General features: G+C 51.6%; 1 protein-coding gene across 2 annotated transcripts in view; it reads left to right on the top strand.

Moving 5' to 3' along the window:
* LRRC20 (leucine rich repeat containing 20) overlaps window positions 1-19,786 on the top strand; it is a 70,647-nt gene that overhangs the window by 20,080 nt on the left and 30,781 nt on the right. For both annotated transcript variants that reach the window (XM_008270009.5, XM_089314113.1), the window contains exon 3: window positions 14,241-14,390. In XM_008270009.5, coding sequence (XP_008268231.1) covers window positions 14,241-14,390 — 150 coding nt within the window. The remainder of the gene's footprint in view (window positions 1-14,240; window positions 14,391-19,786) is intronic.

Genomic DNA, 19,786 nt, shown 5'->3' with positions numbered 1-19,786 from the left:
ATGATCACTCCCCAAATGTTTGGCCAGAGCTGGGCTGAGCTGAAGCCAGGAGCTAGGAGCTTCTTCTGGGTCTCCCACGTGGGTGTGGGGGCCCAAGCACTTGGGTCATTTTTACTGATTTCCCAGGGCATAGCAGAGAGCGAGGAATAGCTGAGACTAGAATCGGCGCCTTTACGGGATACTGACGCTGCAGGTGACGGCTTAGTCTACTATGTCAGAGCACTGGCCCCTTGTCCTCATTTTTTTAAAATGTATATTCATGGGGCAGGTGCTGTGGCTTAGGTAAAGCTGCTGCCTGCAGTGCTGGCATCCCATATGGGCGCCATTTCAAGTCCTAGCTATTCCACTTCCCGATCCAGCTCTCTGCTGTGACCTGGGAAAGCAATAGAAGATGGCCCAAGTCCTTGGGCCCCTGCATCCATGTGGGAGACCTGGAAGAAGCTTCTGGCTTCTGGCTTTGGATCAGCGCAGCTCTGGCTGTTTCAGCCAATTGGAGAGTGAACCAGAGGATGGAAGACCTCTCTCTTTCTCTGCCTCTCGTTCTCCCTCTGTGTAACTCTGACTTTCAAATAAAATAAATAAATATTTTTTAAAAAAAGTATATTCACATACAATGAAATTTGTACTTTATTCAATTTGGGGTGGGCATTTGGCACAGTGGTTAAGATGCTGCTTGGGGGCTGGTGCTGTGACACAGTGGGTTAATGCCCTGGCCTGAAGCGCTGGCATCCCATATGAGTGCCAGTTCGAGACCCGGCTGCTCCACTTCCTATCCAGTTCTCTACTATGGCCTGGGAAAGCAGTGGGAGATGACCCAAGTCCTTGGGCCCCTGCACCCACATGGGAGACCCAGAGGAAACTCCTGGCTCTTGGCTTCGGATTGGCCCAGCTCCAGCGATTGTGGCCAACTGGGGAGTGAACCATCGGATGGAAGACCTGTCTTTCTCTCTGCTTCTCCTCTCTCTGTGTAACTCTGACTTACAAATAAAAATAAATAAATTTTTTTAAAAGATGCTGCTTGGGACCCCACATTCCATATCACAGTGCCTGGGTTCAAGTCCTGGCTCTGCTCCCAGTTCTGACTTCCCGCCAGTGGACACCCTGAGAGGCTCAAAGAGTTGAACCTTTGCCACTCAAGTGGGAGACATGGATCGAGTTCCCAGCTCCTAGCTTTGGCCTGGTCCTGTCCTGGATGTTGGGACATTTGGGGAGTAAACCAGCAGAGGGGAGATCTCTTTCTCTCTGTGTCTCTTTGCCCTTCAAATAAAATAAATAAATACATCAAAATAAGTTATACAATTCCCTGGCTTTTAGTATATTCACAAGATTGTGTAGTCATCACCACTGTCTAATTCTAAAACATTTTTTTCATCCCCAAACTAAATCCTATACCATGCACAATCACTGTTCATGTCCCTATATCCCCCTGGCCACTGGCCACCACTGACCTGCTTTCTCTCTCTCTTGTGGACATTTCACCTCCATGCTGTGGCAGAATATATATCCTTTTGTTACTAGCTTCTTTTATTTGCATGTTGTTTTCAAGGTGTGTTTCTGTGCCAGGAATCTGTTTCGTTTTATGGCTGAGTAATAGTCCATTGAATGGACATACCATACCTTGTTTATCCAAATAAACTGGGTATTTGGGTTGTTTTCACTTCCAGCAGTGTGAATAGTGCTGCTAAGAAATCCACCTGCAGGTTTTCACGTGAGCTTCTTAATTTCCTGAAGAGGAAATGGGAGGGGATTAAGTATCTCCTCCAAGCTTACAGCAAGGAAGAGCTGGCCCGAGAAAGCTGTGATTTGCATCCCGAGGACGAGATCTTCCTGCACAGGTCTTTCTCCCCTGTGTGGGTAGGATATGTCCTGACTCTTGGTGGGCGATGGCCAATGGCCTGGGGGCCCAGAGCTCAGCCTGAGCACCTGCGGCATGTTCCTTCCTGGGGGAGCCTGCAGAGGGCGTGAGAGAGCACTCCAGAGACTGAGCATCCTGGGTGTACAGCATTTACCAGGAGGACTGCACCCCACCACGGCTTCTCCGAGCTTTGCCCTGCCAGGATTTCAGGTCCAGTCCCCTGGTTAGCAGCAGCACCCATCTCCACTGACCCCACCTTCTTGTCATTGGAGGGAAGATGCTCCCTGGGGGTAGCTGGTGGTTAGGGATGTTACTTCTTTAACCAAGGGTGATTGTTAAGAAGCTGTGTGAGCCGGCGCCGCGGCTCACTAGGCTAATCCTCCGCCTTGCGGCGCCAGCACACCGGGTTCTAGTCCCGGTCGGGATGCTGGATTCTGTCCCGGTTGCCCCTCTTCCAGGCCAGCTCTCTGCTGTGGCCCTGGAGTGCAGTGGAGGATGGCCCAAGTACTTGGGCCCTGCACCCCATGGGAGACCAGGAGAAGCACCTGGCTCCTGCCTTCGGATCAGCAGGGTGCGCCGGCCACAGCGCACTGGCCACGGTGGCCACTGGAGGGTGAACCAACGGCAAAGGAAGACCTTTCACTCTGTCTCTCTCTCTCACTGTCCACTCTGCCTGTCAAAAAAAAGAAAAAAAGAAGAAGCTGTGTGCTTGTTGTAAAATGCTCACAATACAGATGTGCATTAAGTAGCAAGGGAAAGAAAACACCCCAAACTCGCCAGTACTTTCCGTGGTCTCCCGTGTCCCAAGATGCCCCTCTGCAGTGCTGTACTGCCCTTCCTCCCTAGCCACCCTCCCAGGCTGGCATGATCGGCGGTGGTATTGTGACGGAACTTTCTGGACTCACACTGCGCCCAGTGAGCTCTTCCTCCCGTGCCCTCTTCTCTGCAGGTGTCAGGACACAGGGCGCAGGCAAGGACACACTGCTGTGGATGTGGGGAGCTAAACACCAGGCGAATGCCCTCAGAGTCCCGGACGTCATCGGCTCTGGGAAGGGGCCCTGACCAGCCCTGCCCACGCTGTGTGCTCCTAGGTTGGTTGCAGGAATGTCGAGCTCTGTCCCCATGCGATGATGTCCCCACGTGGTTTTGCTTTTTCTCTGCATAGCCCTGCTTTGGAGAGTGAGCAGTGTTTTGTTTCAGAGGCTTGGGTTATGGGAGATCTGTCAGATGCATTGGTGATGTTTGTTTGTTTGTTTGTTTGTTTATTTTAGTAGATTTTTATTTATTTGAGAGGTAGTTACAGACAGTGAGAGGGAGAGACAGAGAGAAAGGTCTTCCTTCTGTTGGTTCACTCCCCAAATGGCCACAACGGCTGGAGCTGCACTGATCCGAAGCCAGGAGCTGGGTGCTTCTTCCTGGTCTCCCATGCGGGTGCAGGGGCCCAAGGACTTGGACCGTCTTCTACTGCTTTCCCAGGCCACAGCAGAGAGCTGGATTGGAGGATTAGCAGCCGGGACTAGAACCAGCACCCATATGGGATGCCAGCGCCGCAGGCAGAGGATTAATCTACTGCGCCACGGCACTGGCCCCAATGTTTACTCATTTGAAGTTTTTGAGGGGCTGGTGTTGTGGTGCAGTGGGTTAAGCCACCTGCTATGTCGACGTCCCATGTCACAGTGGCTGTTTGAGTCTTGGCTACTCTGCTTCCCGCTAATGCACCTGGAAAAGCAGTGGAAAATGGCCCAAATTCTCAGGCCCCTGCATCCACACATGAGACTTGGCTGGGATTCCAGGCTCCTGGCTTTGTGCTGGCCACCCTTAGCTGTTGTGGCCATTTGGGGAGTGAACCAGCCAATGGAAGAGCTTTCTCTCTCCTTTCTCCCCTCTCTGTAACTCTGCCTTTCAAATAAGAATACATATCTTTAGGGAAAAAAAACAATCACTGACTCTGGTGGTGTAGACTAATGAGATACCAAGGAAGGACTGTGGGCTTTGGTATCGATGACACCGGCCTCTGTGTAAGGTAGTGACAGCTAACTCCGCTCATATTCTAGCACCTTCTAAGGCACAGATGGTTCACACCGAGATGTTTGAAAGGAGCACTGCCTTCTTTGCTTACTGGAACCCTCGAGTCACAGAACATACGTTCACATGGTCCAAACCTTCACCTTACAGAGGAAGGGACACAGCTCATGGAGATGTTGTCTCCCTGGGTTCCCCTGGGTGATCCTAGAGGGGCTGGGATGAGAACTCGGGCCTCCTGAGTCCTGGCCCGGGGCCCCGTTCACTCCGAGGGTCACATGTGTCTCTGTGAGTGTTGGAAATGCAAAAAAGGCAGGAGAGAGGAATGATGAGACAGTGACCCTTACAATAGCTTCTTGAAATCGTGTGGTCTGAGCAGGCAGCAGGAGGCACACAAGGCCAAAAAATGCCTTGTGAGCGAGAATCCTAAAGCCCTTCCACAGTACATGTGAGTTCCTGTCGCTGTCACCTCCAGTGTCGTTGTCACTCAGGGCGAAGGAGCCACAGCTGTGTGGAGGCCCACTCTCCCCGTGCCAGTGACTTTCAGACCCAGGCTTCAGAATCCCCTGGAGGCTTTGTTTAGATACAGGCCTGGGCCCCAGCACTGGGGTCTCTGGTTCTGCAGGTCTGGGGTTGAAGCCTGAGCATTTTCATTCTTTTTTTTTTTTTTTTTTAAGATTTATTTATTTATTTGAAAGTCAGAGTTACACAGAGAGAGGAGAAGTAGAGAGTGAGAGAGAGAGAGAGAGAGAGAGATCTTCCATCGGATGGTTCCCTCCCCAGATAGCCGGAGCTGTGTCGATCCAAAGCCGGGAGCCAGGAGCTTCTTCCTGGTCTCCCATGTGGGTGCAGGGGCCCAAGGACCTGGGGCCATCTTCTACTGCTTTCCCAGGCCATAGCAGAGAGCTGGACAGGAAGTAGAGCAGCTGGATCTCGAACTGGCACCCAAATGGGATGCCGGCGCTTCAGGCCAGGGTGTTAACCCACTGTGCCACAGCACCAGCCCTGAGAATTTTCATTTCTTGCAAGTTTTGGGGTGAAAGTGATGCTTCGGTCCCCTTAGGGATCTGGGATGCTTGACTTGCCCTTGCTCCTGAGTCTTGGGCCCCACCCAGAAGTGCGGCATCAGTGCCACAGGAGCAGCATCCCCAGTGATTTGCTGCATGGTATGGTTTGAGTGACGGTGGTGTTGTGCACCCTGGCTGCACCTGGGGAACTTTTAGAACCCCCCCACCCCCACCCCGACTCCTAAGTCACAGCTCCCATTAATTAAGTCAGGGTCTCAGGGAGTGAAACGTGGGCATTGGGAGTGTGTAGCTCCCTTGTGTAGCCACAGCTGGTCAGCGCCATGTGGAGTGCCAAGGCGGCAGCAGCTGGCAGGGTCCTGGAGATGAGGCTGCCCAGCCCTGGCTTTTTCTCCTATTGAGAGGCAAACCAAGAGCAGAAGAGCCCAAGGGTCTTGCCCAAGTTCCCATAGCCCGTAAGTGACAAATGCAGGCTGCTGCTACCCTGGTCGTCCTTCCACCAGTCCTCCCTCTCACGCCAAGTCTTCCTTTGTCTGGCTCCATGGTAACTGCACTATGCCCGGGTTCGCAGGAATCCCTTGCAAATTGTGGAGCTCTGTCTGCTCACTGGAAGTGTCTGACTCCCATTCATTTCCGAGCTGCACACCATCTTGAGAGAGTCGCTTACTCCAGCAAGACAGTGGAGTGTAGCGGTTAGGGCCACACACTCACGCCCAGCTCAGCCCGTCCCAGGCCTCAGGCTCCTCTTCCACAAAACAGGAGTGGCCATCACAGTGCCCATCGCGTGGGGCAGTGCTGAGCCCACTAACGAGCAGGTAGGAGGCACTTTGTTAGTGTCTTTTACTTCTTTACCTGTAAGGGGACCTCGACTGTGACTTTCAGCAGATTGGTTCATGGCTCTGTGACTCAGTTTCCTCACCCATTAGGCAGGGGTATGCACAGCAGCGATCTTGCAGAATGGGAGGGGAAGAGTAGGGGAAATGAGAAGCCTCTGGCACACAGGCCGGAGAAGGTTCTGGCTGGGCTGGAGTCCGAGCTGGGTCGGTCCTGCCTGTGTGATGGGAGTGTCCCGAGTTGTGGGATTGGAGGCCCTGGGAGGTTTCTGTTGGGAGAAGATTTACCATATTCTGAGGTTGCTGGCAGCGGAGGGGTGGGAGAAGAGGGCGGGGAGTTCCGGGGTGCAGAGATGGAAAGTTCTGGAGGCTGGTTGTGTAACCATGGGGCCGTAGTGCCGTCTTCTGAAGGGTGCCCTGGAGGCTGGCTAAGATGGCAACATTTCCCCCAAGACTGTGTATTTTCAAGAGCAGTTTTAGATTTAGAGCAAAACTCAGAGGGAAGCACAGAGATTTCTCGATGCTCTGGCTACCCAGCATTGTTTAATCTCTCCCACCATCAGCAGCCCCCACCAGAGCGGTCTGTCTGTTATAATTGTTGGCATGTCATTGCCACCCGAGTCCATTGTTTACAGTAGGGTTCCTCTTGATTTTGTCTATTCTAGGGGTTTGACAGGTGCCTGTCATTATGTTGTCACTCATGGTGGTTTCACTGCCCTCAAGCTCCTCTGTACTCTGCCTGTTTGTTCCTCCCCCGCACCACTGGCATCCCTGATAAGGTGGCAATTTTTGTTCTGTGTATTTTACACAATTAAAAAGGAAATAGACATTGGTTATGTCCTTCCCCTCCTGTGTGTGAAGAATTGCTGGGCAATCCAGATGTGCTGTAGACAGGCTTGAGCCCGGGCTGCCTTCCAGATGTTGCTACAGAAGCCTGGTGTTGGCCCTCATTACCTGCCCCTGCCCCTGTTTGGGTCTGTGGAAAGCTACCATGAAGTGGCGCTGAAGGATTCCGGTGCCCAGGGCCTGGCCCTCTGATCACCCATGGAGCAGGGCGAGGCTCTGGGAAACTGTAGGAGGCAGAGCTGGAGGACGGAGATCCAGACGTGCTGAAGTCCTTTGTGCCTTTGTCCAAGATGGCAGCAGGGTGGCGGCTGAGAGTTCGTGAAAGAGCTCTCTAACAGTTGCAGGCTTTCTGGGGAAGGGCGAGCGAGTGCACCTTCACTGGTGTTTGAAGAACCCTGTGCCTTCTGGCAGAGACATTGAAGAATTTCAGGTCTTGGGTCGAGGGCTGCATCACTCAGGGTTTCCCAGAGTTGCCTGTTGGTAAGGATTGCATGGTGGTGCTTGTTCAGATTGCCTGGCACCGTCCCCTGTTGCTGAAGCAGCGCCTCTGGGGAGGGGCCGGGACCGCCCTCTGAGATGATTCTTACTGGGAAGTTTGGGAAACCTGGGCTGAGCACCTCCAGTCTCCTTCCAGCCCTGAGAGTCTGTGCAGAATGGTCCCCAGGGGGAGGGTCATGCTGGCCTCTGGCTTCCTCTGCTGGCTCTGGGAGGCTTTCTCCATGGTCAGGCCACAAGTCCAGGAGCCCAGCTCACCCCCAGGGACTTGTTTGGCAGGGGTCCTGTGACCCTGTTGGCTTTCCAATGTTGGGTCCTGTCACCCGGCCCACCTCTCTGCCAGGACTGGCAGGTGCCAGAGCTCTGGTTTCCAAGTCACAAGGCAGCTGGACTCAGCATGTCTCACTCCCAGCTGACCACTTTGCTTGCTTCTTAGATTTCTTGTTCTGCCCACCAGTTGCTTTTCATCAGGCATTCATTAGTATTAACGAGGTAACCTTTAATAAAGTGCCTGGAATAGAAGACTTCCTTAACACAGAGTACTGTTCTAATTAGCGGTCTGGGTTCATGCAGCTTAGCCTTCTTGCAATAATTACAGTTATGAGGATAATTACGCCTGGGTTTATTGTAGTGTCTTCCTCCAGGGATCTTTCTGTTCTCTCTTGCAGCCCAAGAAAGGGCAGCTGGGGGAGCTGGGGAAAGGCAACCCTGAGCCCATCTACTGGCCAGATGTTGCTGGAGGATCCTGCTGTTACCCCTTCTAGTTAATCACCCACCCCTGCTTCGGTGTGTGGACATGTACACCAGGTGGCACTAAATGACCCCAGTGCCAGGAGGCTTCCTCTCGGGCACCCAGGAAGCAAGGGTTAGGCTCTGGAAAATTGTAGGAGGCAGAGTTTGAGGGGTGGGGGTGGGAGTCCTCGATGCATGGAAATCCTTTGTCCTTGGCTCCCTCCTGGGTTCCTGCCCTCTCTCCTCCCTGTCTGTGGACGTCTTCTGTCCCTCAACCTAAATCTAGAGTGACCCTAAATGTCCCAACCCAAGGTGCAGGTTTTTAGTACTGACATCAGAAAGATCAAGAGGGAACTACCCCACTAGTCACCCTACCTGGATCTTTGCAGTCTTTCCTCTGGCTTCTTTGGTCCCGTCATCTTGCCAAATGACCTTGCACAATTTGCCTTTTAGCACAGGCCTCATTTTCCTGCTGTGAGGGTAACTTGTGGTTGTTATGGAACTAAATGAATTAATATATAATTCATTTAATTATATTAAATGGCATTGTGGCACAGTCTATTAAGCTGCCTCTTATGATGCCAACATTCCATTTGTTTTTTTTTTTAAAGGTTTATTTATTTATTTGAAAGAGTTACACAGAGAGAGGAGAGGGTGAGAGAGAGAGAGAAAGAGAGAGAGAGGTCTTCTATCCGATGGTTCACTCCCCAATCGGCCGCCAATGGCTGGAGCTGTGCTGATCTGAAGCCAGGAGCCAGGAGCTTCTTCTGGGTCTCCCACGCAGGTGCAGGGGCCCAAGGACTTGGGTCATCTTCCGCTGCTTTCCCAGGCCATAGCAGAGAGCTGGATCAGAAGTGGAGCAGCCAGGTCTTGAACCAGTGCCCATATGGGATGCTGGCGCTTCAGGCCAGGGTGTTAACCCGCTGCGCCACAGCGCTAGCCCTGCCATCATTCCATTTGGAGCACCAAAACTCTGCTTTTGATCCAGCGCCCTGCTAATGTGCCTGGAAAGGCAGTGGAAGATGGCCCAAGTACCTGGGTCCCTGCCACCTATGTGGGAGACTTGGTTCGTGGCTACTGGCTTTGGCCTGGCCCACCCTTGGTTGTTATAGCCATTTAGAATGTGAACCAGCAGATAGAAGATTTTTCTCTGTGTCTCTCTCTCTCTATTACTCTGCCTTTCACATAAATAATCATTTTTATAAAAGATTTATTTATTTGAAAGTCAGAGTTACACAGAGAGTGGAGAGATAGAGGAAGAAAGAGGTCTTCTATGCATTGGTTCACTCCCCAAATGGCTGCAATGGCCAGAGCTATGCTGATCTGAAGCCAGGAGCCAGGAGCTTCTTCCGGGTCTCCCATGCGGGTGCAGGGGCCCAAGGACTTTGGGCCATCTACTGTTTCCCAGGCCACAGCAGAGAGCTGGATTGGAAGTGGAGCAGCCAGATCTTGAACCGGCTCCCATATGGGATGCCGGCGCTTCAGGCCAGGGCATTAACCTGCTGTGCCACAGCGCCACAGATAAATAATCATTTTTAAAAAGTACCTAGAATGGGACCAGTGTTGTGTCTTAACAGGTTAAGCTTCCCATATGGGTACCAGTTGGCATCCTGGATGCTCCACTTCTGGTCCAGCTCCCTGCTAATGGCCTGGGAAAAGCAGTCAAAGATGGCCCAAGTGCTTGGGCCCCTGCACTCAGGTGGGAAACCAAGATGAAGCTCCTGACTCCTGGCTTTAACCTGGCTCTGCCCTGGCCGTTGTGACCATTTGTGGAGTAAACTGGCAAATGGAAGTGCTCTCTCTGTATCTCCCTCTCTCTCTCTGTAACTCTGCCTTTCAAATAAATAAATAAATAAATAAATAAATAAATCTAAATAAGTCAGAGTTACACAGAGAGACGAGAGGCAGAGAGAGAAAGAGAGGTCTTCCATCCGCTGGTTCATTCCCCAATTGGCCGCAATGGTCAGAGCTGTGCCAATCCGAAGCAGGAGCCAGGAGCCAGGAGTGACTTAAGTCACTTTGCCACGTGGAGCCACAGAGGGCTTGCATAGTGCTTGAAGCAGAGATTGCTTACAAAAGCTGCCTCCAGAGGACATAGCCAGTGTGTGGGCAGGGACCAGGCCGCACTAGGAAAGGTGGAATCTGCCACCGAGGGAAGAGAGGATCCAGGCTGCGGACAGTGGAACTGCCCTCAAGCAGCCCTGGGATGTCGTCCAGAGGAGAATCCCCTTCTCAGGGGGCTCCTGCCGGGGTTGGGGGTAGATTAGCAGCCAGCAGGGAGCTTTTCTAGGCTGGTCTGCTCAGGGCAGGCAGGTTGCTTGGAAGTAGACCCCTGGCCGTTGGTGACTGTCCCTTCCCAGTGAGCACCTCTCCTGCTCCCAGGAACGAGGGCGCACCGTCTGAGTTCAGTGGTGCCCAAGTCCTGAGCATCCATCTCACAGCTTCTGCCCCATTCCTGGCACAGTTCCTGTCTTTCCCATGGTCCTGCTTGGCTCTGTCTCACTTACAAATTGGAGCTGGCGGCCCTCAGTTTATCCTTGAATTTGCCAGGTAGTTTTTTTCAGCAAAAGTTAATTTTGTGATATATTTATTTTCCTATTTTAGAAGTAAATTATCACTATATGTATCTGCACTTGACAAATGGTTTTATGTAAATACATAGTGGTATTGTATTTATTTTCTATAAAATAAACAAACATTAGGACCATAAAAAATAACAGATTGCTCAAGTCCTTTGTAATAACTGGTGCTAAATTCTGGTTATTTTTCTTTTTATCATCTTCCCCAGGCATGTGTACTTTTTTACCTAATTGGAATTACAGTGGTGCATATAACTTTTTTATTCTGCTTAAAAACCCTAAACCCTGTAATGTAAACTGTTAAATAAGTAAAACCATCAGAGGACATGGGATGATTAAGCTATTTAAGGAGCTTTACATCCTTTTAGGGGTACATGCCAGAAGTGGAAAAACAGCAAGAAACAGGATCAGGATTTTCCGTGGGGAAATCAAAGTGGTTAAATTAACCATGAAAGAGAATCAGTGTCACTACTGAAAGTGTTACAGATTACAGTAGAGAACATAATTTCCTCTGATTGCATTAGCAATTTTTTTATAGTCTTGTTACTTTTTGAAAAGGGTACATGTAAATTGGCATAAACATTTTGGAAAATAGTTTGGCGATACATATTGGGAGCTATAGTTTTTTAAGTAATTATATTTTTCCTTTATGAGTATTGTACATATTTTCTGTCTCGAGTGATGGTAGTTTTTTCTTTATTGTTACGTTGAACGTTGTCAACAATAAAGATAATACTATGGATCCTACTTATAGATCCTTTTAAAAATGTTTGTTCGTTTTTATTTATTTGAAAGGCAGAATGTTAGAGAGAGACCGACCTTCCATCTGCTGGCTCACTGCCCAGATGTGTGCAGCAGCCACAGCTGGGCCAAACCAAAGCCGGCAGCCAGGAATTCCATCCTGGTCTCTCACATGAGTGGCAAGAACTCAAGACTTGAGCCAGCACTTGCTGTTTCCCAGGAACATTAGCGGGAAGCTGGGTCAGAAGTGGAGGCAGAGATGCGACTGGATCCCAGGCACTCTGATGTGGGATATGGGTGTCCCAGGAGGCAGCTGAGCCTGCCATACCACAGCACCCGTCCCTGCAGTTCCCTTTTCCCAATCTGCTGCTCACTTTATTTTCTTCAAGTGTTAGAGTGTGTGTGTGTGTGTGTATGTGTGGGAGGGTGAGGGTGTGTGTGTGTGTGTGTGTGTGTGTGTATTGAATGCAGTTTGCTTATTGATCTGTCCCTTTGTGATTTTTTTTTATGGCTCCTGGTTTTGGAAAGTCATCCTCACTTCAGAGATTGTGTGAATATTCAGTGAACCTTTTCTGCTTGATTAAAAAATATTTGAAGTGTAATTCTGTCTAGAATTACTGTGATGTGTAGCTGGTTGAATTCTCTCTTTTGTTCTCCCCAAATTAAGCTGTCATTCTGACATCTGTTAATTAATTTCTTCCTCCTCTAATTTATTTGTGAGACCATCGTTAGCATTTATTAAATTATGACATTTCATTTCTGGACTATGTGTTTTCTGTGATCTGTCTTTTCTGTTTTCCTCTGTTAGAAGTACTGTAGCTTGGTAAGAGAGGTTATAACATCAACTTCTTTTTGTAGAAGATCATGTTTGCTTATTTCCCTGATTGAACTTTTACACCTTTTAACCCAGCTACAAAAAAACCTTTCAGAGAATTCAGGAATCCCTGAAAGGAATTACATGAAACTATATATAAGTTAATTTCTTTAAAAAAGCAACATCACTTCAATAGTTTGACTTGTCATCAATGAGCATGTCATATATCTTCACATACAAATCTATTTTTTAAAGACTTATTTAAAAAAAAATTTTTAAATCCATACTTTTTTTTAAAGATTTATTTATTTATTTGAGCTGCCTTTTAAATCCTAATTTTAGCATAGGGCAATTCAGTTGTGTACCACTGTATATTTTGCAAAGCATTCTGAATTACAGAGATTCGCTTGTAAACCATTGTTTTTAGTATGCCCAGTGATAAAATTGTCATTGTCTGACTCCAAAGCCCACGATGATCAACAGGAAAGCAGATACTGTAAAGTGGTTTGTGAATTTTAAAAGTGCAAAATAAAGCAACTGAGTTTAAATAAAAAAAAAGATTTATTTATTTATTTGAAAAAATTATAGAGAGAGAAAGAGAGAGAGAGATGTCTTTCGTCCACTGGTTCACTCCCCAGTTGGCTGCAATGGCCAGAGCTGCGCTGTCTCTGTAAAGCCAGGAGCCAGGAGCTTCTTCTGGGTCTCCTACACGGGTGCAGGAGTCCAAGGACTTGGGCTGTCTTCTACTGCTTTCCCAAGCCACAGCAGAGAGCTGGATCGGAAGTGGAGCAGCCAGGTCTCGAACCAGTGCCCATATGGGATGCCGGCATTGCAGGTGGTAGCTTTACCCGCTACGCCACAGTGCTGGCCCCTAAAGATTTATTTATTTATTTGAAAAGAAGAGTTACAGAGAGGCAGAGGCAAAGGCAGAGAGAGAGAGAGGTTTTCCATCCGCTGGTTCACTCCCCAGATGGTCACAACGGCCAGTGCTGCGCTGATCTGAAGCCAGGAGCCAGGAGCTTCTTCTGGGTCTCCCACGTGGGTGCAGAGGCCCAAGCATTTGGGCCATCTTCCACTGCTTTCCCAGGCCATAGCAGAGAGCTGGATGGGAAGTGGAGTGTCGGTGCCCACATGGGATGCTGCACTGCAGGTGGCGGCTTCACCTGCTATGCCACAGCGCTGACCCCTACAAATCTATTTTTAAAACCATCTGTGACCTTTTCTACTTTTTCTCCATATTGGTCAGATATGCTTTCCATTATGATTTCTCTTTCCGTTACATTTTTATTACTGTTTGGATGAGGATCTGTAGAAAGTGTGCTTTGTCAGTGGCATACAGGAATATTGTTGACTTTGCAGGCTTATGTTGGAGGTCGTTTGGCTGAGTGTGTCTGACGCTGTGAGGGCTGCTGTGGGTCGTTTCGCATGTGTGCTTTCAGCATCTGTGCTTTCTCTTTCATTGCCACGGCTTTGAAGACCACACTCAGGGGATCTTGGGGCTGAAGCCTCTTTGTTCTGCTCCTAGTTTAAAGGGAAAGCCGCTGACACTGCCTCGCGCTTGCTGTGGTGTGTGCCGGGAGACCTGTCTACTGGTGCCGTCCACAGCCACCACAGCAGAAACTAAGCACCCTGCGCCTCGTCATGTGGACGTGGGGCTCTTTCTACACTCCTCAGTTTGCACAGGCCGTGGTGAATAGTGCCAACGCGGACGTGGCTGTGGCTGTGGCTATGGACTGTGGACAGCTGTTTTCATTTCTCTTGGGAGTGTGCCTCAGGGTGGGCGTGTGCCTCAGGGTGGGCGTGCTGGGTGGTGAGGGACAGCGTTTAGGCCTGTGAGGAGTGGCCACCGTGTCTGCAAGTGGCTTTCTGCCGTGTCTGGCACGAGGCTTGCCTTCAGCGTATAGGCCTGGGAAGGTCACACCACCCAGTCGTGTGGATTGCCTGCTTTCAGAGACAGCCGTTGTAGAGCAAGTGCTCTGTGGCCTGTCGCCTCTCTATGTAGTCTGAGGATTTCCAAAGGGGCTGTGGCTTCAGCAGGGCCTCCCCCTCGTGAATGCTGATGGTCCTGGTGCCGGCAGGGTTCCACCCTCTGCACCCTGGCTGGTAGTAACAGAGAGGGTGCTGGAATAAATCCTGAGGTTCAGGTGCAGGGGAACAGCAGGTGTGAGGTATTGCTGATGAGGAAGGTTCCTGAACGAGGGCGGGAGAACAAGGGGGCTGGGGTCCTGGGGGTGCTGGGGTGTGTGGCTGGGTGGCTGTGCCGAGTAACCCTGGTCTCCCTGTGTCCTCGGCCTGCAGACCTGGCGGAGTGCAAGCTGGTCTCCTTCCCCATTGGCATCTACAAGGTCTTGCGGAATGTCTCTGACCAGATCCACCTCATCACGCTGGCTAACAACGAGCTCAAGTCCCTCACCAGCAAGTTCATGACCACGTTCAGTCAGCTCCGAGGTAGGACCCGGTCAGCTCACACCGTGGGGGGCATGGCCACTTCAGGCTCTGACAGTCCTCTGGGAGGGTTGTCGCTGGGGCAGCTGGAAGCAGTAACACATTTCTAGGAGCAGGCTTTCGGAGGCTGGAAATCTGTAGGTCATTTGTGCCTGACCCAGGGCCAAGGTATGGGTCCTGGCGTGATTCTCTGTTCAGAACAGGTGAGTGAAGCTTTTAGGCCCTGAGACCCAGGAGTAGTTATACCTCACTAGCTTTGAACGCATGTGCTTCTCACCCCCTAGTCCATTTCTCCTGTGCTGCTGCCTTCTTAGTACCGCAGTGACATGTGCCACGAATGCTGGCATTTTCTTTCTGGGTCCATGCAGAGCAAGTGGATGGGGGCATGTGGCAGGGAGGAAGCCAGCAGAGAGGCACCATAGAGTCCCTGAAGTGGCTCCTCTGGATGGTCGGGCAGGTGCATTGCAGTGCCCACCCCTCTCTGGACAGCAGCCCCTCCGTCCTTCTTCAGGAGTTCCCTGCTGCTCAGTCACCTGTGGATGGAGTTGCAGCCTGGGTGCTGTGTGTTTGCTGACTGGTGGGCTGGGAGAATTGTGAGGGCACAAGAAGCCTTGGGGAGGCCCTGCCTACCTTCTGGAATTCTCTGTTGGATGTCCAACCCTGTTAGAGTGAGAACTACAGAAAATACTGATGGTACACAAGCCCCTGCAGAAGCCTGTCTCGTGCCGCTGGTTTGGATGTGGACAGGCTTCCCAGGAGGGAGAGGGAAGCCTGAGTGGGCCAGTGTGGTCCAGCGATGGGAAGTAGCTTGTACACCGGCCTGGGGGGCTTCGGGCAGCACCTGGAAAGGCCACTGCCAAGGTGCAAGCAGAAGGCCCAGGAGGAGGGACTGGTCTGTGCTGCTGTTCAAATGGCTCCCACAGAGTTTATGGCATTTGTGCCTGGCAAGCTACAGCATGTGTGCCTGGGTGGGGGCCCTGGGGTGAGACCTGTTCCCTCAGAGGTGCCAGTGGGTGTTTGGGCCGCATCCACCCCTCCCAGCTTCCTTTTCCTGGCACTGCTTCCTTGCACGGGAAGAGAGCTGCTGGCTAGCAGGTCCCTTGAGCCAGTAGCTCTGGTCCCTCCCTGGTTGAAGTTAGAGTCAGCTGAATAGTAATGTCTGGGTGTGCACATGAGCTCATGGCCACTCAGACTTGGGTCATCTTTAAGTGATTCCAGCCCCTTGGTGCCCTTCATCCTCCTTATGGGAGGAAAAGGCAAGGCCTGAGGGAGCCCAGGGTATAAGAGGGATGGGTCTACAGGTGGCTCTGTGAGAGTGGGTCCTATTGTCCAGCTGTGGCTCTTCTTGTCTGCTTGCACCCTCTTCTCCTGCCTCCCCACTTCCTCCCGAGCCACTCAGCTCTTTTTACTGAGTGCGTCCTGGGCCTGCCTGGCCAGAGGTGTGTGAGACCCACCTGTTCAGATCAAAAGGGCTCTCAAAAAGAGGAACACAAAGGCTGGGGCTGGGTGTTTGACCCAGGGCTAAGACATGAGTTTCGGTGCCCACAGCCCACATCCGAGTGCCCGGATTGCATTCTCAGCTCCCGCTCCTGCTCCTGCAGACCCTGGAAGGCACAGATGTTGATTCAGGTGGGCACATTCCTGCTCCCTGGAGACCTGGATTGGGTTCCTGGCTCCTGGCTTCTTCCCCAGCCAGAGGCCATTGCAGGCATTTCCAGAGTGAAGCAGCAGATCGGATCTCTCTCCCACCCCAGTCGCTGTGCTTCTCAAGTTAAATAAATAAATAATAAGCAAGATGACTTCTTCTGAGCTTGTGTATAGCAAGGGCACTAGGCACCATCACTTGTTCTTTAGCTGAGTCTCAGGGCGGGCAGAGGAGTGGGAAAGCTTTGTAGTACAAAAAAGCAAGATTTCAGGTGCTCTCTGATTGGCAGCTGTTGAGAGAGAAGGAAGCTGCAGGCAGATAACTAGGAGCAGGGCATCTGATGGGATTCTTTAGGGGTGCACACTTGACTTTAGCTGGAAATGAGGACAAAAATCAGGGAGGCTCTCAGTTAAACAGCCTGATCCTGGCTGTTTGAAGCCAATTATTATGGAGGTGATTTTTTGGCTTCCTAGCCTGTTGCTAAAGATAGCTGACTTCCTATGCATCTGAGCTGGAGCCAGTCTGACTCTGGCTTCCTGGGCTGGCTATTGTAGACAGTGGTTTGTGTCCAGGCAGGTTGCTGCGGGTTGGGGTTGAGAGTTCCAATTTTCTGTGTGGTCTGGCTATTGCCTGCCCTTGTCTCTCATACCCCTGCCTTTCAGCTCAATTCAAAGGATTCTCACAGGTGCCTACTCTGGCATGACCATGGGGATGACGTGAGAGCCCACGTCCACAGCCACTGGGGCTCAGCTGTCCCTGGCTCCCGGCCCGTTCCTCACATCATCTCATTTCATTCTTGTTGCACCAGTATCACTTGGAGATGATGGGAAAGCTAGGAGCTAGGCATGGTCCTCAGGGAGGCAGGTGGATGAACAGATGGACCTGTTAGAATGTGGGGCCAGCGTCATGGTGTAGCTGGTAAAGCCGATGTCTGCAGTGCCAGCATCCCCTATGGGTGCTGTTTCATGTCTGGCTGCTCCACTTCCGATGCAGCTCCCTGCTAATGGCCTGGGAAAGCAGCAGAAGACAGCCCAAGTACCAACATACCTTTACCCACGTGGGAGAACTGGAGGAAGCTCCTGCCTCCTGGCTTTGGCCTGCCCAGCTCTAGCTGTTGCAACCATTTTGGAAGTGAACCAGAGGATGGAAGATCTCTCTCTCTCTCTCTCTCTCTCTCTTTTTTTTTTTTTTTTTTTTTTTTTTTTTGACAGGCAGAGTGGACAGTGAGAGAGAGAGACAGAGAGAAAGGTCTTCCTTTTGCCGTTGGTTCACCCTCCAATGGCCGCCGCGGCTGGTGTGCTGCGGCCGGCGCACCGCGCTGATCCGATGGCAGGAGCCAGGAGCCAGGTGCTTCTCCTGGTCTCCCATGGGGTGCAGGGCCCAAGCACCTGGGCCATCCTCCACTGCACTCCCTGGCCACAGCAGAGGGCTGGCCTGGAAGAGGGGCAACCGGGACAGAATCCGGCGCCCCGACCGGGACTAGAACCCGGTGTGCCGGCGCCGCAAGGCGGAGGATTAGCCTAGTGAGCCGCGGCGCCGGCCAAGATATCTCTCTTTCTCTGTCTCTCCCTCTGTCTCTGTAGCTCTGTCTCTCAAATAAATAAATAAATAAATCTTTTTTTAAAATGTGGAAAATGTATATTATGAAAAAATTATGCATTTCAAAATATTTTTGTACCCAAATAAGCATACCTTTTAATTCTATTTTCTATGAACTTTTTTAAAAAAGATTTATTTATTTATTTGAAGAGTTACACACAGAAGGAAAGGCGGGAGAGAGAGAGAAAGGTCTTCCATCTGCTGGTTCAATCTCCAGTTGGCCGCAACCGCTGGAGCTGTGCGGATCCGAAGGCAGGAGCCAGGAGCTTCTTCCCAGTCTCCCATGGGGTGCAGGGCCCAAGCACTTGGGCCATCCTCCACTGCACTCCCTGGCCACAGCAGAGAGCTGGCCTGGAAGAGGGGCAACCGGGACAGAATCCGGTGCCCTGACCGGGACTAGAACCCGGTGTGCCGGTGCCGCAAGGCGGAGGATTAGCCTAGTGAGCCGCGGCGCTGGCCTGGAACTTTGCTTTCATGTGCCCCGGACCTGGCTAAGAGTTGGCTTTCCCTCTGTCTACACCAAGGAGCAGACCTCATGCCCTCTCCTGGCTGCTCTGATCCCTGCGGGCACGGACGCCCTGTGCAGAGCGGCCGTGGTGCCAAGCGTGGGATTCGTGCCTGCTTGACTTTGCCTGTGGGAGAGCTTTCAGGCAGGACAGTGATTGCTCACGGGCACAGGGTCAGAGCCGGGGGCTGATGGGTCCCAGGTGGGGTGGGTGTTCCTGGAGCTGGCGTATTCTGTGGCAGACTGGCTGCGTAATTGCTTCAGGCCAGCCTCGTCCATCCCCTAATGGAATCAGCAGGCCACCTCTCTGCTGGCGCGAATCTCTGGTCTGGGCGGCAGCCTTGGCAGCCGTCCAAAGAGAAGGCCATTGTGGGAAGTCATCAGAGGAACCAAGGGAAGGGAGAGGTCCATTGAACAGACACCGGAAACCGCAGTTCAGTGAGGGTAACAAATAAGGAAATGCCACGGCTGCAGCCGCTCTCAGGCCAGGACGCCTTGGCAGTGGATGGAATGGAGCCTCGTCCCACAGCCGTGACCATCCTGGGAGCCCCACGGTGCTCAGCTGTGAACCCTGGCAGAAGGGAGTGGAAAGGAACCATTGCAGTCCTACTGTGGAACTCTGGGACTGTGGACCTCAGTCCTCTCTGCCCTAGAGCCTGGGCACAGGGCCTGGAGGCTGGGACCCCTGTGTGAGAAGCAAAGCCGGGCGTAGAGGTAGCTGTTTGGTCGGGGGCTCAGTCAGGTGGCAGGGGCTGTGGCCATAGCCTCATTCTTCCTTGGAAAGGGAGACAACAAGGAAGCCTCCAGTGAATAAAAGTGGTCCCCATCAGCTCTGCTGGTCTTGTTTGCCTTCTCCATTTGAGAAATGAGGGGACATCTACTCCATAGAGATTCCTTGAGCTTGAAGATAAAGCACAGCAGGTCTCCTGGGTAGGCTTTGACCCATAGAAGTTACCTGAGGAATGGGGTTCTGTGTGGTAGTAACACTGTGGAGCTGGGTCGTGGCCATGAGGCCACTCCAGCCAGGAAATCTGACCCTGCACAGGAGTTTCAGAGAGAATGGAATGGGAGCGATGCCTAAGTTTAAGCTTTCATGGTCAGGAAGGCTGAGCCCCAGATGGGAGAAGTGGCTTTGTCTGACCCACCTCCAGGCAGAGACCGGCAAGCCCTGAGCTCAGGTCCCTGCCTGCATCCATGTTTGGGTTGTTAGCTGTGGAAGCAGGTGCTGTGGTCGCTGAAAGTGTGGTCAGTGCCAAGGGGGCATTCGTGGACAGGGAAAGGAGAAGTTGCGCTTCCTGTAGCCTTTGGAGGCAGTGGGCCTGGGCGCACACCCCTCCCCAGCTGCAGCATTTGGCCCAAGGCACCGAGCCTCCTGAGCCCCAGTCCTCGTGCCTGCAGGCTGGGGGTGATGCTAGCGCTTTCCAAGTGGATTCAGTCATGAGAGTTAATACAGACCATGCTGGGACTGCAGATAGCACAGTGCCAGCTCCTAAAAGGTACTTGGTGATAATGTGTATCACTTGTTCAGGGGCGAGGGTGGGGAGAGGGCTGCATGAGGAAGAACCTAGATTGGCCAGAGAAGGCAAGGCCAGATGGGCAGGGCACAAAGCTGCCAGAACTGGACTCCTAAATCAAGCAGACAAGAAAGTA

This window comes from Oryctolagus cuniculus, chromosome 15 (genome assembly GCF_051225735.1).
Source record: "Oryctolagus cuniculus isolate XC-2025 breed Fujian yellow rabbit chromosome 15, ASM5122573v1, whole genome shotgun sequence".
Lineage (NCBI taxonomy): Eukaryota > Metazoa > Chordata > Mammalia > Lagomorpha > Leporidae > Oryctolagus > Oryctolagus cuniculus.
Note: the sequence above shows the minus strand (reverse complement) of the source record. Positions and strands in the feature narration are given on the sequence as shown.